Source organism: Mustela nivalis (genome assembly GCF_964662115.1).
Source record: "Mustela nivalis genome assembly, chromosome: 10".
NCBI lineage: Eukaryota > Metazoa > Chordata > Mammalia > Carnivora > Mustelidae > Mustela > Mustela nivalis.
The window spans coordinates 69563107-69589338 of NC_139029.1; the positions used below are offsets into that span (position 1 = coordinate 69563107).

General features: G+C 39.4%; 1 protein-coding gene across 1 annotated transcript in view; it reads right to left on the reverse strand.

Moving 5' to 3' along the window:
- The window catches only part of DDAH1 (dimethylarginine dimethylaminohydrolase 1), a 134256-nt gene that overhangs the window by 16002 nt on the left and 92022 nt on the right, over positions 1 to 26232 (reverse strand). The window contains exons 2-4 of the mRNA XM_082688216.1: positions 24925 to 25024; positions 17863 to 17936; positions 16724 to 16843 (exon numbers count right to left, since the gene is read on the reverse strand). Coding sequence (XP_082544342.1) covers positions 16724 to 16843; positions 17863 to 17936; positions 24925 to 25024 — 294 coding nt within the window. The remainder of the gene's footprint in view (positions 1 to 16723; positions 16844 to 17862; positions 17937 to 24924; positions 25025 to 26232) is intronic.

Here is a 26232-nt window from a genome sequence, read left to right on the forward strand (position 1 = left end):
GAACTCACGACCCTGAGATCAAGACCTGAGCTAGATTAAGAATCGGATGTTTAACTGAGCTACCCAGGGACCCCTTGGCTTCAAGTTAAATCATTGTTTTCCTTTCAAGTCATATTACCCTTTTATTTCTGGTTATTTTGCTATCCTTCATGCATCTTTGTAAGCCGCTTTTACAAAATGAGGTGAGGTAGGAAAATGTAATTTCAGACAATTCTTCTTAAAACATGTTTTTAATTATAAACAAAAAAACTAATTATGAACAAAATTACAACACATAAGCTTCTTGTAAAAGATTCAACTATGAAAAGTTGAAGTTCTATTGGACTTAAAACAACTGTATACTTTCGTCAAAACTCACTGAAATGTATATTCGAAGTGTGAAGTGTGAATGTGTAATGAAATAAAGTACTGTTATATGGAAATTTTATTTCAATAAAGCTGATTTAAATAAATTGAAGTCTTCTTTCTCCCTTCTCTGCCCCATCTTACTCTTCTATCTTGCCCCTTTCCCTAGAGTAACCACTATTAAAAGTTTGAAGTGAGTTCTTCAGATCTTTTTTTAAAACATACGCACTCCAAACAAAATCCATTTACCTCCACTGCATTTGTCAGAAAAAGAGGCTGAACATCACAGTTCAGAAGCCCCAGCTCCACTTCCCTCAAAGGCTGGTAATGCAAATCTCTAGAGGCAATTACACGTGGCCTTGTTAATTTCTGCGATCATCTCACATTTATTTCCATCTTGTCCATGTATAATAAGTACTTCCAATATCTGAAAATAATGTTATACAAAACATCTACCAAACAGTGGACTGTATATAGCTATTTAATTCCTGGCTCCTGAAATCTCTCTTGCTGGCATGGGCTTCTTGACGTTCAGGAGTCACCGCTGTCTCTCATCAGAAAGAAGCACCTTAATTGTGATATGCTCAGAAATGACAATTCCTGCAAAACAGGGCTGACGAATCCCATTCATATTTTAGAATTGGGTTTCTTCACCTCAGCACTCTTGATATTTTGGGCTAGATCATTCTTTGTTACAGGGTCCATCCTGTGCATTGTAGGATGTTTAGTTGCGTCTCTGGGTTCTACGGACTACATGCCAGAAGCATCCACTCTCCCACTCACCATGTTGTAACAAAAATATCTCCAGACATTACCAAATGTCCCCTGGGGGGCAAAGTTGCCTCCGGTTGAAAAACCACTGTTTTTAGGAGAAACTCATCAAATTCATATTTTAGGAGAAGAGCAGATATTTATGGGAAGGAGAAGGGAAAACAACCATAAAAAGAAAGAAATCAAATTTCCATGTAAGTGTACTATTTACTCTTCTATTCTTCCTTGGAATTAATAAGACCCCTGGAAAGAAAGGGATAAGTGTTTAAGAAAACAGCTGTTGTCCCCATATATCTTTCCCCAGAAACCGAAATACCCTGTAAATGATCAAAACCAAACCCCGGCTAATGAAGAAAACAGCCATCCCCACCTTGTCTGTTCTTGTGTGGGGAGTTACCTTGGGTTGGGAAGAAAGATTGGTTTCCTTCTGGATGTGGTCTTTGTTGTTGTCAGAGAGGGAATGTTGATAAAGTACTCTGAGCTGCTGAGGAAGTGAGGTCATTTTATAGAATACTGAGAATCGTAAGTTTGAGAACTGAGCACAAATTTGGAAATTATCAAGTCCATTTCTCTTTTACAGAGATTCAGAGATGAAAAATTAATTGACTTAGCTAAAAGCATATAAAGCCAGTGAACTGCAAGGTAAGGACTAGATCTTAGCTCTCCTGACTCAGTCCAGACTTTCCCTTAGGTCTTAGTTTGGTGGAGACAATTTAAGTGGGACAAGAAGGAACCATGTCAACTCCTCCCTTACCCCCTTCCCCACCTCCACTTTAAGGGGTCTCTCTTCTCTTCAAGATCTAAGTAAGAATGTCTTGTACCTCTATTCCTTGATTTATATAATGGATATTACATTGGCTAGTGGTTCTCAACCATGGCTACAGACAAAATCATCTGGAGAGCTTTTTAAAAAATACAGATTTCTGGGTCCCAACCATAAAGATTTTTTATTTACTTGGTCTGGAGTTAGACAAAATATCAGTATTTCCTTTTAAACATTCATTTTAAACAGGTGACTTTAATATGTAGACAGGATCAAGAACCACTATTTTGTGCCCTCTCCATAATTTCTACCTATCTTGGGGGTTAAGGGTGGGAGGTGGAAAGAGGGGAGCTTATATTCTCATATCGTCTCTGGCCCCAGCTTCCAGAGAATTACGTCCATTCAGAGATAGTTATTTTACAGGCACTATTCTTCTTTTCAACCATGTCATCATAGGCAGAGACTTCAGTCATTTTTGATTGCCTCAAAAAACCTATTCACATGGAGTCATAGATTTTTCCCAGATTTGGGAGGCTGGAGTATTGCAGTAATATGAACACTTAAAATTGAATACTGAATGCTGGTGTTCTTCAAAGACTTCATAACTCTGTCTTGTGGCTGAAGCCTCTTCTCACTCCCTTTTCTCTTCTCTTGTTCTGTCTCCCTGTTCTTAGTGCTTCTAAGAAAGGACATTTTTGCTTTCTCTTTTGTTGTATTGTCTACTGACCCCAAACCTTCAAAGATACCACCTTTCACCCCAAAGAACCCAGTTTTCCTAAAAAAAAGATAATTCCCTCCCTAAGAGCAAGCCAGGGTTTAGCTCTTCTGAGGGGTCTGGTGAACATTCTGGTTGCTTTCCCCACACCTTTTCTCTGCTTTCTTAGTAACTACCCTACTTTTCATTATATCTACACTGCTCTGTGTAGCTCACATAATTGGGGGAAGTTAATTCTACCCAATTCTGGTCCAGCAGTTCCTTTCTTGGTTCACAGAGCCTCAGTAATACTTTTATGGTGCCTTGAGGTCAACCAAACCATACCAAAATCAAAATAAACAAATAAAATACAACCACACTTCTGTGTTCCCAAAAAAGGTTTTCCCCCAAACCCTAACACTTTAGTTTATTAAGAATTTAGATCCAAGTGATCTAACAATAGAATTGTGTGTGTTATCTGACAGGTATATCTGTGCTATCTTGAAATGCTAAAAGAGGCCATGGTGCCCCTGAGAGTTTGCTGCGGTGCCCGGCACGTCTCCGTGCAGTCAGGAAATGGCAGCTCGGGTGTAAGTCAGCCCTTGCTCACAGTCAGTGGTTCAAAGATGGGCAGATGACCAATTCAGACTCATAAGAATAGATAAGATCTGAAAGAAGCTTCCTTACTTTTCTGAGAGGATGAATGTTCCCCTCCCTGAACACAGGTGTGCTAGCCTGTCATCAGAAGCTGCTGGCAGTCACACTGCTGCCCTGAAAGGGAGGCAGCTTTCTGATGAAGTGAATGTGTTAGGTGGGGAAGCGACCCAAAAGATTCTGGTTCTTGGATGGCGACATCGAGCAGATCAATCAACCCTACTGTAGAGTCTGCATTACTTTAGAACTGCATGGACCAATAAATCTCCCTTGTTTAGGCAGCTTGAATTGAATTTTCTCCCTAAGGCAAACAAAAGCCTTTCTCTCCATTTGGCTGTAACAAACTAAATTTGGCTATAATAGAAACGACCTGCCCCTCTTTAAAAAAAAAAGAAACAAAAACCTTTCTCACATGAGAAGAGTTTTGAGGTCACAATGCTGCGTCGTCACTTGACAGTCATCATGAATCCAGGGCCTTCTAGCTTTTTGCTCTTCCAGACCTAGGGTTGAGCATGCTCCTGTCCTCCTGGTGTAAAAGAGCTGTGGTGCTTCAGCCATCACATCCTTTGTTTCAAGCAGAGAGATTCAGAAAAGGGAAAAAGGCACAACTCCTCCCTTTCAGTCCACAGCCTGGATTTCATACCCAGCACTTCTACTTTTCTTTTATCGGCAATACTTAGTCTCATTGTTATGCCTAGCCCAAAGGAAGCTGAGAAATGCAGACTTTCTTCCAAGTGTCAATGTGCTCACTTAAAACTCAAGGTTCAAATAATAAAAAGGAAGGGTGGTATAAGAAGTTGGGAAAGGCAACTAGCTAGCATCATCAACGAACTCAGAAAGTAATGTATTTTTACATCACCATTATATATATTTTGATTGCTTTGGCGATTGACATACTGTTTGAATCCAATCAAGTCAAGGTATGCAAGTCATCCCAGAAAGACAGATTATTTAAAAGCTTCCAGGGAGACAGTTACACCACTGGCCCCTTGAGCAGTGCTTTGCAGCAGTGCTTGGCGTGTGGTAGACACTCAGTACACATTTGTTGAATGCTGAGTGACTGAATCATTTCTAGCACTGCATTTAGCATTTCAATAACTCTTAAAATCCTCCTAAAATCTCCCAATGCAATTTTGTGTAAGACACAATTAGAGCTCAACCTTTACTGAACAGCAAGGAGGAACCGCCCATCAACACCTGTGCCATAGCCTTCTGTGTAATCAACTCTGGTCACTGAATCCCAGAATTTAACTCGCTCTGGTTACTCTCCAGGGCCCCTTCTCAAATTCTCCCTATCAAGCTCAGGGATGGGACCAGACAAACTTCTTATCCAGACAGACACCTGTGTTTCCCTCCTCCTTCATCTATTCTACTTGAAGAATTCATTCATTCATAAGATTTTATTTATTTGAAAGAGTGTGCACACACAAATGGGTGGAAGAGGGAGAAGGGGTGGAGGAGGGAGAAGGAGAAGCAGACTCTCTGTTTCAACGTGGGGCTTGATCCTAAGACCCGGAGATCATGACCTGAGCTGAGGGCAGATGCTTAAATGAGGGAGCCACTAAGGTGCCCTGCCTTACTTGATGAATTTAGTATCATGTTTATTTTTAAGCCACAGGACTTCAGAGCTCAGAAGAAATGAAGACTTTCCTATTCAAGTCTGATGGCCTATGTGCCCAATGAGAATTAGAGCAATAACTCACTTCAGATACACTGTTTTTAACATGCAAGTGTTACCAATAGAGATAGAACACATGATATGTATCTTTTACTCTATAAGCATTTCCCCTGAAAAACATACAGCATTTTAGAGAAGAGTGAGTTCTTCGTAAGCAGTTATATTTCAATAATCTAGTGGAATTCTGCATTTTCATTCACATGAGAACTCTTTCTCTGAAGTGCCAGTTATTTTACTCAGTATGATATTATTCTGAATGATATTTCGTGACATTTTCTGTTCAAGGACATAGCAATTTACTTGTAGAATGAATTTTCTCCCCCTGCCTTCATATCCCAGTGTAGGAACTGCTATCTGGTGAATTCCAGACAGACCCAGTATTGCTTACAGGGGAATCTATGGGTTACCTACATCCAAATCATGACGTGGGTTCCTTCCCAGCCTTGTTGAATCAAAATTTGTCCTGGTGAATCCGAGGAATGTGATGTGCATTTCAAATGTGCACTTTACGTGATTCTTGGGAACACTAATTTGAAAGCCACTAACTTAGACTTCTCAAATTAAATTAACCTGATTTTTACACCTAAAAGGTATTATTACTGCTACCGATATTACAACTACTACTAGTTGTATATTGAGAAATATTGAGCTTTTATCCCTTGTCAGAGTGTGGATGGAAAAACGAATGAGTGATGAGAAAATGTGCATGAAATGCAATAGACTCAACACCTTTCATTTGGCTTCCAATTGTTTTGTCTATGTGATGAGTCACCTCTGGATATACGTTCACAGCTTTGAATTAATCCCACTTCAGAAAGAGATTAAAAGGGAATGGCTGTTGTAACATCTGCAAAGCTTCCTTTTTTTTTTTAAATATATATATATATTTATATATTTAATTTAATTTAATTTAATAAAGACAGTGTTTGAGCAACATCGGACCCCAACCACAGCATCCAGTGACCATCAATGAAAAGTAGATTTAGAAATACTCTTACATATTGCTGGACTAATATAACATTTTGAAAGATAAAAATAAAGATAGTGATTATTTTTTTAAAAAAGATTTCTTAGTAGGGAAGGAAGGAAAAAATGAAACAAGACGGGATGGGGAGGGAGACAAATCATAAGAGACTCTTAATCTCACAAAACAAATTGAGGGTTGCTGGGGGGTTGGAGGGTATGGTTAGGGTGCTTGGGTTATGGACATTGGGGAGGGTATGTGCTATGGTGAGTGCTGTGAAGAGTGTAAGCCTGACGATTCACAGGCCTGTATCCCTGGGACAAATAATACATTATATGTTAATAAAAATAATCAATTAAAAATGACTGATTTATTTATTTGAGAGAGAGAGAACTAATGAGTAAGTGGGGCAAGGAGCAGAGGAAGAGAATATCCAAGCAGACTTCTACTGAGCATGGAGCCTGACGTGAGGCTCTATCTCACACACCATGAGATCAGGACCTGAGCCAAATCCAAGAGTCAGATGCTTAACCAACCGAGCCACCCAGGCGCCCCAGTAAGTGATTATTAATAGCAGGGTAATAATACTAGTGGAATGGTTCTGCAGGAAGGTGGTGGCAAACTGAATTTGTTTCTCTTGCATATCATTATTTCTAAGGATGGCCCAAATCCTGGTGTTCTTTGAGGTAGTATGGATGCCTTCCCTAGAGGCTGGAGTGTAATTCAGGGTTAAAATGTCACTTCTAATTTAGTGTCTATGTTTTACCATATGCTTTATTAACCTTCAGCCAAGCAATAGGATACTCATCAACACCTAAGGCATTTAATACATGTGATTTCCACGGAGAAACAGAAACCCAAAACTCAACCATCCTCCCTCTAGCTCAACTGATACATTTCCTAATCCTTTCAACATCAAGGGTACTGGCATTGGCATGGCCCAGAGTGTCACGCAGGTCATCCTGTGATGCAAATTTCAGCCCACGACATGCATCCTTTTTGGGGTGGGGGCAGTCTTTTGCCAACTCAATTCAGCCAAAAAACAATAGGACACCACTGGAGATGGAGAGCATGTAATGTTTAAGTGATTTTTTGTTATGCCTTTAGGGTGAGTAGATAAAGATAAAAAATAAACAGAAAAGAGTAAAGGACAGAGACTCCAAATTTGGATGAGCCTCTGCCTGCTGCCAATGGAAACTGAAATGGAAGCCAACCCCGTTAGTGTGTTACAAGCTTAGACATGGGATGTCTACCCAAGCCACTGTCAGTTGAATATGTCTGAGTATAGCTCAGTTTCCAAAATGTGAATCTAGGTCAGTGAAATCCCGCAACATACTTTTGCCCAGAGATTTTCTATGGTTTGTTCCTGTGTAGATGGGGAGGACTGAGTTCATGGTGACAAGGAGAGTTGGAACTCTTTTCCAAAAATTGCACCCAAGTCACCCCATCTGGTAGTCATTTCTGAAGTCATTTTGCTCCTCACTGTCCCCCTAGGACCTAGTACAAGGCCTGGGACAGCACGGGAGTTCTATAAATATCTGTCAAAGTGCTGATCTGCTCCTTTTTTCTCCTGTGCTCCTCAAATCCCTCAGTCACAGGGTTCTGTTACTTCTCTAAATGGAACTCAGCTTCTGCACAGCCTTTCTATTTTCACGGCTACTTCTCTAGTCCAGACTCTCCTCTTTATTTCTGGACAGTGTGATGGCACCTAACTAATTTTATTACTTCTAATCTCTACGCTTCTTAAATCATTACAGACATATGGCCAGACAGAATTTTTCTAAAATACCACCTTCAGCTTTTACACCTCTGTTAAAATATTCTGAGTGCCTCCCCACAGCCTGAAGAGAAGAAAACCCTTATTCCTTGGCCTCTGGATCAGCCCCAACTTATATCTGGAAGCTTAACTTTACTCCCCCCCCTGCACCCAGCCCTTGCTCTAGCCATTGTCTATTGGTTATACAACAGATATCCCCCCAGCTATCCTGTTTGTCATCACCACTCCTCCTCTACGACAGGACAGGCTTGCTGTTCATTCTGGTCCACTTGCACTTTGACTCCCACCTCCTGTGACCACTTCCTCCTTAGAACTCCTACCCCTTCTAGGGGAACCCCACACCTACTAGTCGTGGATCTTGTGTCACACTGTGACAGTATTTATCTTTTAAAGTCCTGTCCTGTTTCTTCAATTAAGCCAGAGGGCCCTTGAGGGCAGAGACTCTCTTTTACTCATCTCAGTGTCCCCTGTACTTGGAATAGAATCTTTCATAGAGTTGCTGTTCAATAAAGAGCACTGCTGGATGGGGGTCAGGGAGCTCAAGTTTCAAGCTCATCTATGACTCTTTCCAATTGCCTGCTGTTTTATTTTTTCCTATAGCCTCTTAAAAAGTCTTTCTGCAAAAGGAATAGTAATGAAAGGTTCTGGAAGCGTCATTTTTTTTTTTTTTTTTTTAAGTGGAGAGAGAGCGAGCGAGTGCAAGCATGTGGGAGAGGGAGGGGTAGCGGGAGAGGGAGAGAGAATCTTAAGGGGGGTGCAAAGCCCTACTCAGGTCTCAATCTCACCACCCTGAGATCATGACCCGAGTTGAAATCAAGAGTCAGGTGCTTAACTGACTGAGCCAACCAGGTGCCCCTAAGTGTCACCTTTTTTCCTATTAGATTTTTATGTGTAAATTAAAAAATGATGTTATTTGTTAGATATCCAATCTGATAGTTATTGAATTGATGCCTCCTCAAAGAAAAATGGAATTAGGTTGGAGTCTTCTGTGGTTTTCTATCCTCAAACACGCATGAAGATATTCAGCTATGCACATGTCTCCCATCACTCATGGCCATTGAAAGAACAATGTCACTGTGGTCAAGAGTCTGCAGTCAACCCACTTTGGAACTATCCCTATGGCTGGTGTTCTAAAATTAAATGGTTGCTACTTTTTGCCAGGTGTGTGCACATCCACATGTTCAAGACACAGTCCTTCACCTTAACTGCCCATCCTGAAGCTTCCGATGGGAAGGAATGAAGCTCTCATTTCCTAGTGAGGCTGATTCAACTCTGTTTGCTCAGGATGAGACTGAGTACAGGAGACAGGGTCACACAGGGAGAGCTGGTGGCAGAGCCAGAAGGATACCCACGAACTGGGATTCTAAGTTACCAGCTTAGAACTTAATGCCATTTTGGCTCTTTAGATAACATTGCTTCTTTACTAGAATCAACATGATTATTTTGAAACGTAAGTTCTTGTTTAACATCAGTAATGGTATGAAGTTTAACCTTTTCGTCTCTTTGGCACAAATCTTCACACCCAGAGATCAGGTCCTATTAGATTTTTCCGTGTGCGTGTGTGTGTGTGTGTGTGCGTGTGTGTGTTAGGGTAGGGGGTATGGAAACATGAGTCAAAGGCAAATATCCTGTCCTCAGAAAATGATAGGAACAATTTTTGGTGATTTGAAATATTTTAATAAGGAATTTCAGCATGCCAAATGGAGTAGATGATGGCATTTGAGTTATTATCCAGTTAGCTATTATATTTTAAGTCACACAATGTTGAACTCTAGGCAGCAAAAAGGTAAGGAGTTTCTAGCTTTTGATGGCTTTAATCATGACACTTGCTCTACTTTTATTGAAACGTGGAATACATACCCTTGTACCTATGATATATAGTTGGTTTCTTCAGGTATGCATTATTCAGGATTCTAAGTAGATGCTTTTGAAATTTGCAGAAATCCTTGAAGGCCATGGCTCTCAACTGGTCTGTGCTTCAGAATCACCTGTAGAGCTTTTCAGAAATGGAGATGCGATCCAGACCCAGAACATTAGGATTTTCTGAGGCAGGTCCAGGTCAGTGTGTTTTCAGAAATCTCCTCAGGTAGTTTTTAAGCCACACCTCTCATTAAAAACCACTAATTTAAGGTCACTTAGGCCTTTTCTCTTGAAAGGAAGAGTCTTGGATTCAAAGGCCATCCAATAGATGCTTGAATTCCCCCTCTAACATCCCACAAAGCCTGCTGAATATTTATCAATGTCCCATCGTATAATGGACAGAGTGAACAGCACTTTAAATGTAATTTCTTCCTCTTTTTTCTCTGAAATTTTCTTGAAAGCTCAAGAGAATAAAAACACTATTATTATTCCCTTTCTCCTACTTGGCCAATTTTGCCTTCTTCCTGCTTTGGAACTGGTGCCGAAATTCAGCATGGCTGTTTTGATCTCATAGCTTCAGATTATTTATGGCCCTATTATGCCAAGTATTTTATTTTGGCCACCCCAGTCTTGTTGGCCTACAGCTCTGGGAATATCGTCAGATAAGACAACTGCTGCCAGGAAAAGCAGCATCAACAGTTGTTACAAACTCAGAGGCTATTTGGTTTTCTGTTAATTTCTTAATTCAGGCATGGTAGTTTTTTCTTTTTTTAATCATTGTTTTGTGGATCTGGTGAATACAGCTGGAACAGACAACCAAATAATAAGACTAAATTAAACCCACAATGGGATTGTCAGCATGCATTTCACAGTAAAGACCCAAAGTGGGAAATTCTGTGGCTACACACTTTAATTCCCTGCGACAACAACAACTTGAAATGCAGAGTCTTTATTTTTCCATTTCAATCACCCTGTTGATACTAGTTACCTCTCATTCTGTCTTTTAGTTTTTGCTATTTGTTGTTCCAGTTGTCATCAAAGGAAATTCCAGGCAATAAAAAACATACAAAATCCAAACACATTAAGGGTTTTTCCATCTTCTTTCTTTATATGACCATCTATAAAATAACATGGACATTTTTGGACATAAAATCAATGCTGAAGCTGAGTCAAAAAAATGAGAGGAAATACTGTCTGAGTGACCTCTATTATATAGTTAGTCATTCAAAAGAGAAAAACATGCTTTGTGCTATGTAATTTAAATTAGCTGCAAAGCAGCCCATGTGCTCATTCAAGGAATCTTACAAATGCAGCTAGTTATTTCAGGAAGTAGATAAGAAACCAAAAGACATTTCCATCAAGATACATTATGAGCGTCAATTTAAAATTACAAGTCTACTGAAATGCCACTTACTAGCTTTCAGCTACATTTACATGACAAAGACACACAAAAAAGGAGCGGTGATCTCATAATTCTTTTCTTACCACATCCTTTCAGTACTTCTATCAAAAGCATTTTAAAATAATAATTCATCGTGATACAAAAGAATGGACTTATTAAGCTAAAAAAAAAAAAAAAAAGCCAACAAACAAAACTGCAGATACCAAAAGGGGAAAAGAATTGGTTTCCACAAGGGGTTAGGAAGGCAAGGGTGAGCTCCCTGCTGCCTGGCCAGCAGATGGCAGAACCCCCCAGCTTGGGGAGAAAGTTCCCCCCAAGCTGGGGAAAGCTTTAGCTAAATGTCACTCCCCCACCTCCTCCCATCTCTCCCATCTTCTCTGCCTTCCTCCCTTTGTTCACCTTTCTTCCCTTCTTTTTATTCCCCCTCACTGACCGGAGGACTGTATGCTACCAAGGAGATTGAGTTAAAAATCAATACAGTGAGTCCCTCCAGAGGGCAGGAATTACAGTCTATCCTCTTATGACAGAGAGCATGTAATTAATCCAGGTTCCTGGAAAGGAAGTAGATTTTGGAATGGATTTAGGAAAAATTGGATGGGATGTGGTGCAGATTTACTCTTTGCCATGCCTTTGCCTCCCCAGTTTCACTGAGGTATAACTGACCATTAAAACCTGTATATATTTAAGGTATAAGGGCTAGGGGGAGGGAAAATGGGGAGCTGTTGCTCAAGGAGTATGACCTTTGTCTTTTTTTTCCTTAATTAATACAATAAAAAGAGGATAGTCTGCAATAAAGACAGGAATCATGTAGAAGGTAATGCAGAGGCTTAAGAGTTAGATCCCACTATTGGAAAATTATTTATGTAAGTTAATCTCAGCCCACTTCCAATAATACATTATATACGTATTTTTGTACACTTTAAAAATGAAACATACAGGGCGTCTGGGTGGCTCAGTGGGTTAAAGCCTCTGCCTTCAGCTCAGGTCATGATCCCAGGACCCTGGGATGGAGTCCCGCATCGTGCTCAGCAGGGAGCCTGCTTCCTCCTCTCTCTCTGCCTGACTCTCTGCCTACTTGTGATCTCTGTCAAATAAATAAATAAAACCTTAAAAAAAAATTAAACATACAAAGTAGCCCCCTCAGCTATTCGACTCCCTCACTCCTTAAATTACCACTATTCTGACCACTATTCTGTTGACAGCATAGTTTTGTCTCTTGTTTAAATAAAGGACTAATAGAATCTGTGTATTTTTTTACTTTTAAATTTTGTTTTAAAAGATTTTACTTATTTATTTGAGAGAGAGAAAGCCAGAGACAGCAAGAGCAGAGGGGGCGGGGCAGAGGGAAAGGGAGAAGCAGACTCCCTGTTGAGCAGGGAGCACTATGCCATGTGGGACTGAGATGGGGCTTGATCCCAAGACTCTGAGATCACGACCTGAACTGAAGGCTGATGCTTAACTGACTGAGCCACCCAGGCACCCCAGAAATATGTATTTCTTGGTGATTGACTTCTTTTGCTCAAATTATGTTTGTGACTAGCAGTTACAGATGTGCAACAACTGGAGTTCTCATTATCTCTGAGAAGGCAAACATTCCTTCTCCAAGAGTACTAATAGGTCTATTGCCTGTGCAAGAATTAATTAATCTTACACTAGCTAGAAGGGCAGGATGAAGGTGTACCCAGAGGCACATGCAGAATACAAAGTGTTGGCGGGGGGGAACTATAGAATAGACGGGTTGCTCTGAAGATGGATTTTGCTGAGATAATAGTATTTCTAGGATAAGACTTGATGTTAAATGTCTTGGTATTTGCTCAAGTCAACCTCCAGTACCTTGGTTTTATCAGCAGTAAAATGCAGTAATAATATGTCTTCCTTTCTTCCTTCCCTTCATTAAATATACTCTTTATTAAATGTGTATTAAAAGTGCCCTGTGTGGGACACCTGGGTGGCTCAGTTGGTTAAGCAGCTGCCTTCGGCTCAGGTCATAATCCCAGCGTCCTGGGATCGAGTCCCACATCGGGCTCCTTGCTCCGCAGGGAGCCTGCTTCTCCCTCTGACTCTGCCTTCCACTCTGTCTGCCTGTGCTCGCTCTCGCTCGTTCTCTCTCTGACAAATAAATAAATAAAATCTTAAAAAAAAAAAAAGTGCCCTGTGTTAAACGTGTTCTGGATTTTTCAGCAGAGAGTCACTAAAGTCTTCCTAGCTTGATGATTTCATTTAAATATACAATGCACACACTATTAAATCTACTACAACTTAGACAGGTATGAGACGATCTCTATAAGATTCTACTTCATTAACCAAGAATCGACTGCAACACATTACAAAGTGTTTCAAATGCAATAAGACTATCTAGAAACCCTTGGGCTCTCTGCTTTGCATGAATATATAAGAAGTAGTTTTCTGGCTCTGAAAGAAGCAAGTATTCAGCAACCAGTAACAGAAGTGGGAAGTACTCAAGTTCTCAGTATACGGCGCAGGAAGATACAGTTCACCTCTGTTTAAGTGCTATGCCCTTCAAAGAGATGCCCAAGTGGCCACGAGCTTCTCTATAGAGACATCAAGATCAGTAAGGGAAAAACAGACATCTGGGACTAAACTCAGACCTTTCATCATCAGTCAGATCCTGGACACTACAGCAGAAATGTGAAGAGGTAGTGCCTAGTTGGAGAGAGGGGAGGAGAGAGAAGAAGCACAGCTGAAACAAATTTATGGCAAAATAACTGGAAAACAAAGAATGAGTATGGAGTGGGGTGGACAATTGGGGAGAGGAAAATTAAGGCCTGGGAAACCTGATTCCAGAGGACTGTATGTAAAATGTTTTATTTAATCAGATCTCGGTATTTTTACCTATAAAATGGAAAAAAATAAAATGGATACATTTCACTATGTGCAAATGGTCTGTCTCTATCCATTTGTCTTTCTGCCTACTTATATTAGTATTATTATCTCCAAATTAGTAGTAGGACTTAACATACTATCAATTTTATTGACTTTTCTAATACAAGAGCCAAAACTGTTCTCAATATTTTTACCTATAAAATGGAAAAAAATAAAACTGATACATTTCACTATGTGCAAATGGTCTGTCTCTATCCATTTGTCTTTCTGCCTACTTATATTAGTATTATTATCTCCAAATTAGTAGTAGGAATTAACACACTATCAATTTTATTGACTTTTCTAATACAAGAGCCAAAACCGTTCTCAAATACATAAACAATTCCGCTCACTAAATGGGAATTTCAGCAAACCACCTAGTTCCGACCTGAGAACATGCCTGCATGGAGATCTCGCTATTCTTCCATTCAATTTATTCCTTGGCTTTCACGACAAGGAGAGACTTTGTGATGCTAGAAACATGGCAGGTGGATATTTGCCAACTCTACGGGCCCATAGTTTAGGAAGCACATTTGCTGATGGAAAATAGGATCTCCGAAAAGTGAATACCATTCCACTAAGTGAGGATTATTTATAGCTTCTGACACAGAAGGTTTCAAGTATAGAGTGGACATCATTATTAACACCAACTCAAATTCTACAAGAACGAGGACTATAAAGTCCACACCAGATGCCCTTAAAAGAAGTGATCTTAGAGGACTTGACTTGATGATGAGATGGGAAAAAGGAGTGGAGAAATGGTAGTGAATCCAAGGCATACAATGGGACTTGGGGTTTGGCTTTCTTTTTCTAAGTTATCAGTGGTCCTCTTTTCTGATTATAGCATCTTCTCCCTCCTTCTCCCCCGCCCCCAACTTTTTTTTTTTTTTTTTTTTTCTGAAAGGAATGGTGGTCTAACATCTCTATAGCAGTATAGACCCTTCTGTTCAGAAGCCCAGACTCCTGCTTCATGGAGATAAACTCATCTTCTTCCTCACTTTTAAGTCGCTACCTCTTCAGACTTCACCTACTCCATCCAACTGTATCTCCAGGAGCCCATAGGAAAACTCTTTATCAGTTGGACTAGTTTGCTCAGATCTCCTGTATGTATCTGGCTCAGTCTTTGTCTATACTGCGTCCCCGACCTGGAACACTGTCTCACTGAATCCTGCCTTGGCAAACCCTTCTAGCCCCATTTTTGTCCATAAGGTTCTCTTTGAATATCCGGCCCCCAGGGAGCTCCATCCTCTCTTGTGAATAGCAGTTAGGGCTACTTCACACAGTGTTTTGCTAGTTAACCATATTGTATTATCTCTTAGTTCATTATGTGTTAGTTTCTCCAGACTATTTAAGTTAGGGTCCTATCTGGATTAGGAATCAAGCTCTTTGAGTTAGGGATCTAGTCTACCCAGAATTGCAGACGGAGCTACTTTTTATAATCTGTCTATCCAGAGGATGTTCCATCTGCTAATTAACAAGAGCACAGGATAGGCCAGCTTCAGCCCTCTCCTTCCCTTATACTCAATCTCAGACATGCGCCGACCAACCCAGCTGCCACAGATAGACACCACAGTTAGTCCCTGAGGAGAAAAATAATCTTCCTAGGTCCTTCGAGTGATACCATCTATCAAATATTTTTTACCATCTATCAAATATTTTTTCAAGACATCACCTTTCCTATATGTGGAAAGTGGAGTCAGCTTCCAGATGAACAAACAAGAGACATTCTCTAAAGGAAACACAGAAAAAAACACTTAATTCAAATTCTGAAGCAGGCGGTTTAGCAATAATTATTAAAAGTCCTAGGAATGCAATCAAAGATACAGTATGAGTAAAGGAAGGTAGGAAGGCCAGGAGAGCAGGCTGAGGAAGCTACAGGAAGTCCAGGGTCGGGGGGCGGGGAACTCAGCAATTGGAAAGCCAGGATTTTTTCTGAGATAAAATGCACCAAGGCTAGTACTGAGATAGACAAGTAAAGACCTAAAAGGGCAAAAAAATTAACTCTGCACCTTGGGACACACAGATTTCCTCTCTTTGCCTGAAAGAAGCTTCTGTCTTTGGTCCTTTGGTAAGTCGTGAGGAAGAGATGGTAATCCCAGCCCACCATGTAGTGTTAGACTTGTGGCTTGGGGTGAGTCATTTGATCTAGTTCTCATCTGCAAAATGGAAATAATATCACCTCTCTCATTTACTTATTCGTCCATTCATCTGATATTTAGTAAGGGTCCACCATGGGCCAAACATGAAAGGGAACAATGGTGAGCAAAACAGACATGGTCTTTGGCATGATGGAGGGTCTGGGTCATCTTGTGGGGCTATTACAGAGAAAGAAAAGCACGTCGCAGTGGAAGGTTTCAATGACTTCCACTCTTGACCTAGCTCTGTGATTTGGGCAAATCGTAATTTTTGGAGGGGGGCTTTCCTAGTCTCACCTGTGAAATGAGACAAATTCTTGTCCTAAAATTTTAGTATTCCAGATGCAAGCAGTTAGATTTTTTATGTATTTCTGAATCATGTTTTTCTAAAAGATTATTATGAAATTATTTCAGACACACAAAAGGATAAGAATAATATAATATCCCCTTGTGTACTATCTTACTTAAGGAAAGTGCTACTGGTGGCATGTCTTCCTTTTCCCCAGAGAAAGGAACTGTGATGTTCTTGGTTTTTCTTATTCTAAGTCATGGCCTTTCGAGGATCCCTGGTGTATGAACAGTTCAGCGGTGAAGAGTTCTTACATCCGTTCTTACAGTCGGTGTTCTTGATTCCCAATGAATGAGAAGTCACCACAGTGTTGATCTGAGAAAGTCTGAGTACCAGCCTGTTCTCAGCCCGCCACTGCTGCTTGCTGCCCACCCAGTAGACAGAATGAGAAAAACCATGCGGCAGGCATTGCCGGCTGCATTTTGAAGGAGCAAAGTTTTGTATCTACCTTTAGGGCCTTTTGCGCAGATTCACTGGATCCAATTGCGATCAGGTTAGGCCCAGCCATGCTGCAGAAACTCTTCAAATGCAAAGCATCAGCCACTGGGACTGTGGAGACGGCATAGTCCTATGTGCGTAATAGAAACAAGCAGTTTGGCATTGCAGAATAGTTCTAAAACTGATTTAACCCTGCCCAAAACATGGCTGTTTCTAGGGTGGCTACCAAGGGCCCTGAATATCGGAAGAAAAACTGGGATCTGTAGGTTTTGGTGTTGCCAGTTAAATAAAGACTACTTAGACTACCCCCCGCCCCCGCGCGAAAGAGAGTGAGCACATGCATGGGGGTAGGGAGGGGCAGAGGTGGAAGGGGAGAGAATCTTAAGTGGGCTCCATGCTGGGCATCCAAGTTGAGCTCCATCTCAGGACCCTGAGATCAGTCATGACCTTAACCCAAATCAAGAGTTGGACACTTAGCTGACTTAGCCACCCAGGCACCCCAATAGAGACTACTTTTAAGAAGAAAGTGCTGAGCCTGCTTCCAGATATGTGATTATGTCAACAGCTAGATTTGCTGGTTGATCCATGGAGTGGGTTACTCTGGAAAGTTATATCGGAATATCCTGCGCAAACTAGAGCCTCATGTCCTCAAGGGGAGAAGAGCTTCCTACACAGTCCGGTGAGCCAAGCCAATCTATTAATAATCAATGGAGTAAAGGGACCTTGAGAAGATGTGTAATATCTAGACCAGTTTCCAGCACATAGTAGGTACTAAGTACAAGTGATCCTTTATTCCATTGTGAAAAATCCATGTTTCATGTTTGAGTCAGCAGGGTCTCTAGATTTTGGGGGACATCATTTATTGTGCAGGAAATCTGTCAGGTAGCTGCATGATTTTACAGTGGGGGAAAAAAACAGAAGATGTCCAAAACCTTGTCTTTTATGGCTATGGTAGCTCAATGCAGCCTATTTATTGAGAAACCTGAATTTGACAGCTCTTAAAACTTCTAGCAAATGTACTAATATTAAAAATTATTTTGCAGAGCTAGTAACATACAGATACCATTATTCATGACATGCTGATTCAATGTGTCTATGAATGTTTATTAATTATTGTATGCCAGGCATCAATGGTCTAACGTTACCTACCTTAAAAGTATCGGCCAAGATTTCAGCACCTCGTTGATTTGTCCTTTTGGAAAGGCCCACAAAAAATTCTCTGCCTATAATAAATGTCATGGAACACAGTGAGTACATGGCACCAGTGATGGCATACTGTTTCTTTATCTGTAAATAATGAACTTAAAGCATCAAACAGTTCTTTCCTACCACAGAAGGAAGAGAGCTTATACTCTGCTCTCTTTATACAGATCTGATTTCAAACTACCATCCTTAGAAAGAAACTTTTTCAAAGTCACAGAGGGGCAAAGTAGAATAGTGGCTGCCATGGTCTCAGGGGAGGAGGAACTGGGAAGTCAGTGTGGTAGGTATGAAGTTTCAGTGTGTGAAGGTGAAAATGTGCTGGACCTGGATGGTGGTGATGGTTGCACACTGAACTATACACTTAAAAATAATTAAATGATAGGTTTTATGTTTTATAATTTTAGCACAATAAAAGAATGAATGTTCCACTTAGGAAATAACAAAATTAAACATCTTCATGTGTAATAAAAAATTAAGTAATTGCAATGACAAAATTAAGTAACTTGCAATGACAAGTTAGTAATGCTTCTCCTTTTTTCCCTAAAAGAATAATATCACACACTCATGATGAAGTCAGATTCCTTTTCTTATAATGATGATGTAAAGGTTGAAAAAACTATATGCATAAAGGGAGTTTAGAGCTGACTGGTCTTTAGGCCTGACCTCTAAAGAGATGTCCTTAAAACTCTTATTTGTTGTTTCAAGTCAAAATGTCAGAAATACCTATTTTGCAAAGGAGGATGGAACTTTCTAGTCATTTGGCTTTTCTGAAATTTCATAAATTTTCTTCTCAGAAGGCAAAACATCAAGTAAAAATGGTCCCCTGGTGAGAGGCAAGCAAACAATTATAGTAGATAATATTAAACAATATATAACTGTGAGGATTCTTAACTTTTTCATTTTTTGAAAAAGAATTCTACATGTAATGTGAAAACATATTCAAAGAGAAATCAGTATATTTTGATCCAGAACATTAAAGTATAAAAAGCGAAATCATGTAGAAAGAATTGCTTGATAGACTTTACAAATGTTATAACGTTAATCTTCATGATGTCCTTAAAAAAGAAGTAAATGACCCAGGTCAAAGGACATTATGATAACTTCCAAAGGCTTATGCTTTTGGCAGACAGAGGACTCTTTGGTGACACATTGACAGGCTTTTGTTTTTGTTTTGTTTTGTTTGTTAATGGTGTGTCTGTATTGTTCCTTGAGAAAACTCAACTACCTAAAAATCTAAGGGAAAGATATTTTATCTGAGAAAAGTATAATTTTATTTAAAAATCAGCTGGGGGTCCCTGGGTGGCTCAGTGGGATAAAACCAATATCTTCAGCTCAGTTCATGATCCCAGGGTCCTAGGATCGAGCCCCACATTGGGTTTTCTGCTTAGCAGGGAGCCTAATTCCTTCCCTCTCTCTCTCTCTGCCTGCCTCTCTGCCTACTTGAGATCTCTGTTTGTCAAATAAATAAATAAAATCTTTTTAAAATATCAGCTGAAATTTTAAAAATTTCCTTAATTATTCTAGATAAAAATAGATTTATATATAATTTTTTAGGAAAAAATTTAGTGGATTAAGCAAATTTAAACAAATTTATAAGAGGGCATGTGCACTATTTCTATTTTAAAAGACTAAGGTAGCAAAGCACAAAGAAAAGCAAGCTGCCTATCTCTTTAAAAAGTCAGTTGGACTTCTGTTTCTGGCAGTATGGTAGACTATATCCCCTAAATGGCCTTTTTTTTTTTAAAGATTGCATTTATTTGACAGAGAGAGAGAGCACAAGAAGAGAGGAGGGAAAGGAAGAAGCAGGCTCTCCACTGAGCAGGGAGCCTACGTGGGGCTCAATCCCAGGACCTTGGGATCATGACCCAAGCTGAAGGCAGATGCTTAACCGACTGAGACACCCAGGCATCCCCAAATTCCTAAATAGTCTTTCTGATGGAAATAACAGAACTTCTGGAACTGAAATATCAAAAAACATTTTTGTTGTTGTTGGGTCTGTTATGTCGACTTTCTCTGTTATCAGTTCCCCCTTTCCCATGTCATTTGACCTACTGATGATCCTACTTTCTGGATCTGATTGGTTGTTTCCCTGTGTATCATCTAACATGAAACTGTTCCTTTGTCCTTTGTATGTTCAGTAAGCTGATAGTTTCATGGAGATGTTTAACTAGATTCTTGTTAAAAAATTTTTCTTTGCTAGGACTACTTCAGAGGTGGGGCTGTACTGTTGTATCACATCATGAAGTACATGACTGACAGCCACATTGTCGGTGATACCAGAATAATCTGTGTGTTCAAGGGGTATCAGTCTGATCCATCCATTGTAAAGCTCCCCATCAAGCTTTCATATAAAGGTTTTAACAGCCTTGGGTGATCCTTACACAGATCCATTATTTTATTAGGGATCTACATTTACTGGCTAGAATTCTTTAAAAAAAACAAACAAACCACTTTTTCAATCAAGTATTTGGTCTACTTGAAATAGAATTAGTAAAGGAAAGATAGCTAAATGCCTGAATCTTTCCTTCACTTATTAACTATCAGAGTAGTAAGATGGCATCTCCAAGAACTTACAATAATGACTGATATGTTTTTTAAATAACACCATTACCCATAAATGAGTCAGAGAATAAATCATAATGGAGACTGGAAGACATTTAAAACTAATGATAACAAATATATATCAAAACACAAAGGATTCAATTAAAGCAGTACTTGAAGGGAAAGTTATACAGCTTTAGCTGCTTGCCTTAAGATGAGAAAAGGTTCAACATTAAAGAGACAAACTTCCAAATTCAAATTTAAGAAAAAAGGAACAGAATAAAAACAAAGAAATTTGAGGGAAAGAATTAAGGACAGAAACCGGAAGAGGAAAGGAAATATATGAGACAGAGAGAATTCAACAAAGCCCAAAATTGGTTCTTTGAAAAGATGAATGAAAATGAAAGATCTCTGGGGCGCCCAAGTGGCTCAGAGGGTTAAGCTGCTGCCTTCAGCTCAGGTCATGATCTCGGGGTCCTGGGATTGAGTCCCACATCGGGCTCTCTGCTCAGCAGGGAGCCTGCTTCCTCCTCTCTCTCTGCCTGTCTCTCTGCCTACTTGTGATCTCTGTCTGTCAAATGAATAAATTTTTAGAAATCTTAAAAAAAAAAAGAAAGATCTCTGACACAAAAGAAAAAGAGAGAAGGCATAAATAAACATTAAGAATGAAAAGAGGACATAGCTATAATGCTGTGAAGTTTAAACAGATATTAAGAAGATATGAAGAAGTTTATACCCAACATTTTGAAAACTTAGATAAAATATGAGAAAACGGAACTCACAAAAGCTGACTCAGAAAACCCTCAGTAGATATGGAACCATTAAAGGAATGGAGTCTGTTTAAAATCTCCTCACAAGGAAAGTACCTGGCCAACAGGGTCTGTTTATAGGTAAGTTCTCCCAAAGTTCAAGGAATGCACAATTTAAATAGTACTGATTCTAGAGAACAGAAACAAAGGAAATATTCCCTAATACATGTTATGAGGTTAAGATATTTCTTTTTTCAAAGCCAGAGAAGGAAAGCAAGCAAGAAAAATTACAGGCCACAAAAACAAAACTCTCAAGAAAAAAAATTAACAAACGAAATCCAGCACTGTAGTAGAAAGAGAGCATATCAAAGCAGAGTTTGACTTCATCCCAGGGATGAAAGACTGATCCAATATCAGCAAGATCAATTAGTGCAATTAACCACATCAACAGATTCAAGGAGAAGATCATATACATTTCACTGGAGCAAAAAGAGTTTATCACCTGAAACTCCATTTCTAGCTGTTTACTTTAAAGAAATTCTTATACACATTCCCAGGACACACACATAAGAACGTCCATAGCATCACTGAAGATAATTGAAAAAAACTGGAAAACACTCAAATATCCATCAGCAATAGAATGAATAAATGTATTGTGGTAATTCTTAACCATGGAATACCACACAGCAGTGAAGACAAAGAGCTATTGCTAGAAGCATCGAGTTAGAGCAAAAGCAGAAAAATCACAGACTAGTTCCTACAGTATGATCTTAATCATATAAAATTATAAAACAAGCAAAACTAAACAACATATAATTTAGATTGAGGCCAAAGTCGTAGGTACTGATTAATACAAAATGCAGGACAGGCTGAGAGGAGAGGGGCTCCTATGGTCGTGGCAATATTCTATTTCTTAAGGCCAGGTGGCAGACAGCAGGTGCTCATTTTATCATTGGTCTTTAAAGTGTGTATAGACATTTACAACTCTTTTTTTAATTTGCTCCATATTTCACAAAAATAAAAAAAAAAATGAAAATAGAGATAAGCTGATGTCCATTTCAGAGGAATAGGATTGCAATACTTTCTGACAGTAGCTGCTGGCCTGACTCATAAGATTCCCAGTGGAACTGGAGTTGGATAGCTGCTTTCCTTCTGTCCACTTCTTGATCGACTATTAATGAAGCTCTGAGTTACAAAGGGAAGAGGACCCAGAACACATGGAAAGTGCTACAGATTTTCTTCCTTACCCAACTCTTCTGAATCAAAAAATTGAGTGGTGAGGGTTGCACAATAGGGTAAATGTGGTTAGTGCCACTTGAACTCTATACTTAAAAATGGTTAAGATGACAAACTTCACGTTTTATGTATTTTACCACAATTAAGAAAGGAAAAGAAAAAATTGAGAAGTAGGAAACAGAAGGCAGGACCAGGCATCAGGCATGAATGAAGTGCCGAGCAGATATTCCAACATGATCTCAGTTTTGAATAAAAGAACTTTCAAGATATTAACTTAAGGATTGAATATTACCAAAATAAGCTTACAGACAGTGTCAAAGGCAAGCCTCACTACTTAGGTACCTAATGAGAAGTTGAGGCAAAAACACCAGGATTGAAATGTTATGGAAAGATCTCTGACCAAAGGAAGAGGTTCTTGTAGAATAGGCTGAGCCAAAACATGAGAAGATTTTAGGAAATCTGTTCAGCTCAGCTGTTAAATAGCTAAATGACTGTGAACACAGCTTGTTTTAAAACACACTTCAAATATTATCAGTACCTGCTTACAAGAAGTTATTTATTATTTATTATATGGCTATGTTCTGGTAAAAAAAAAAGAGTTTTATTGTAAGGAAGCATGATTTACACATCTAGCTTTTTCACAAAAGCCTATTTTCTAAGAGAAACAGGCTGTTGTTCTGTGCTGCCAAAAAGAATGAAAAGTGCCATCAATGGGAGACACAACAAATATTCCAAGGGAAACTTACTAGGCAGATTCGGAAGAATGCCTGAGTCTGCTTGGACATGGCCAGAGTTGAGAATGCAGCATAGGCCACCCTGATCCCTTGTTCTGTGTTCTTATGGCTCAGTGGGTGTACACTTCATGCCCCAGAGGCAGGGCCATTGCCTGTGACAACAGTAGCCCAGGTTGCGCACTGCACAACTCCAGGGGGGTACTATTCATAAGCCTGTGATAAGAATGGTGCCATCTGGAGCTCAGCGACACAGTGGCCCCACCCATAGGTATGTGACACTGAGCAAGGGACTACACAAATATCACAGAATAAATACCTCTCCTCCTCCTAGAACATTAATTATATCAAAATGTAAGTAACACAAAACATTACGTTTAGATTAAAATGAAGATGGTTATATTTTCTCTCTATATAAGGGATTCAATATAAAATTCACATCAGCCAAATATTAGACTTCTAAGAAGCTTCATATTTTCTTTTTTTTTTTTTTAAGATTTTTATTTATTTACTTGACAGACAGAGATCACAAGTAGGCAGAGAGGCAGAGAGAGAGGAAAAAGCAGGCTCCCTGCTGAGCAGAGAGCCCGATGTGGGGCTCGATCCCAGGACCCTGGGATCATGACCTGAGCCGAAAGCAGAGGCCTCAACCCACTGAGCCACCCAGGCGCCCCAAAGCTTCATATTTTCAATGGGGCCACCTGGGCTACATTCCCAAATCCCTGGGAACCAGCGCTTGCTGGCAGGGTTACATCTATGAAACAGGTATTGATTCTCTGACATTCAGGGTAAAATAAACTCTCACTATAAATTAAAAATTATTATTGATTGTCTTGCTTATCAGTATAACTAGGATGAATCTGGGGATCCAAATTTTAGGATGTGACTTTTGCAAAAGAGTAATACGACCATAATAGCTGGAAAGGTTAAATGCTACAATTACTATTTCTTTCTCTCTCTTTTTTAAAGATTTTATTTATTTATTTGACAGACAGAGATCACAAGTAGGCAGAGAGGCAGGCAGAGACAGAGGAGGAAGCAGGCTCCCCACCGAGCAGAGAGCCCAATGCAGGGCTCGATCCCAGAACCCTGGGAACATGACCCGAGAAGGCAGAGGCTTTAACCCACTGAGCCACCCAGGCGCCCCTAATTACTGTTTCTTTAACAGCAATAATATACCCACTATAGTTAGATACAAAATAATATTAACTGTTTTAATTTGGTTGAGTTCTGCTATTATTCATCTGGCATTGAAGCCAAATCAATTTGCACTGAAAATTATTTAAATTCATCTTGCTGTCTGGGCAAGAAAGTTATTTGTAAATGACACATCTTGAATTAAGAAACTTTTAAATACAAACCAGATATAATAACACACGATACAAAACTATGCAACCCACATGCTCAAAGTATAAAATATAGTAGATGAAACCTACAAAATGATAGGTACACACTGGTAACAATTTTGTAAAAAATACGATAGATGGCATGCATACAAAAGTACTAAAAGGACATGCACCCAAATGTTGAAATGATTATCTTTCAATGAAAGGTCATTTTCACTTCATTCTCTTTTGTGCTTTCCAGTATTTTCCAAATTCCTTCAGTATTTTTCAAATTCCCTGCAGTTAGCATTTTTCCCTTGGTAATTAAAACAAAACAAAACAAAACAAAACAAAACCCCTACAGTTAAATAATACAAGCCAGGTATCAGAAACGGTTTGGGTAAGAGAAAGTGAGGATGAAGATACCTGTGAATAAGACGTCTCCACCATCTAAGGTTGCATTTTCGTCTTTCATCTCTACTAGATTAAGCTGAAGTTTTTCTAATGCTTCTTTCATCATGTCAACCTGTTGAAAATAAAATGATTCAGATTGATATCCTACCATTTTCTAACAACAAAACTAATCATCTAAAACCTCTGAACACTGAATCATGTTCTTACGTACATAAGTGCGCGCGCGCGCACACACGCACACACACACACACACACACACACACACACACCCTATGAATATATGAGTATACGTAGTTTGGACTTGCAATGACCATTTGCAAGAGAATAAATTATGTATTAGAAATTGTCCATTTTGTCTCTGTCGAGTCCATGCTAAAGTCAGTATTTTTCTGTTGGAGGCTAAGTAGGTCACTGTTGGAGGCTGACTAGTTAGGACACTGTTGCAAGGCTGGCTAGTTAACAGCATATGAATCAAGGACGGTGGAAGGCAAAACACATCCAAATTCTTGCCAGAAATTACAAGATTTAATTTTAAACCTTAAGTCAGTCAGTCAGTCAGTCAGTCTTTCAGTGTCTTATGTACACTGAGGAATATATGGAAGAAATATCAAAGATAATAATTAGCAACTTGAAATCTCAGCTCACAGGACAGTCATTGTTGTGTTCAAATATTTTTTTAAAATGTCAGAACATTTAAGGATTCTCTGTAAGTCTGAACTGCTAATTAAATTTAATCTAGGGGTGCTTAACAAATACAATAATTGCAATCAAACCAATGAATACTTGAAAAATGAATTTCAGGGACTTTGTAGGATTGCAGGGTATAGTCTAAAGCACAGAGATATTCTGGGCTGAATTAGGGAATACTTCCAGTGAGGTTTATTTTTAACGCAAGAAAAAAATTTAAAGCATAACGAATGCCCTTTGGAATTCACGGTTTAATTCAAGTCCTTCCAACAGCTCAACAATTTAAATATTTCTGTAGGTCTGAATAACCTTTGACATGGTGAAAACATGAATAGGGGCGGAAGGGAAGGAAAACAAGAGATCACATGATACTGAGAAAAGGAGGTAGTTCTGCCAAATACAGCATGCCCAGGACACATACTGAATTGTCAATGAAGAGTTAGGAGACACAACTACAGTAGAGTAACTTCTAAATAAAAATAGAGAACTATTCTGACAACAAGGGTGACATTCACACAGTCAAGAAGAAAAGAGGATACAAATTAAAATAAATATATCATCTCAGCCTTGTCCTGGAACTCATGTAAAAATTCCACAAACCAGAGTGACTCAGAACAATAAAAAATTATTTCC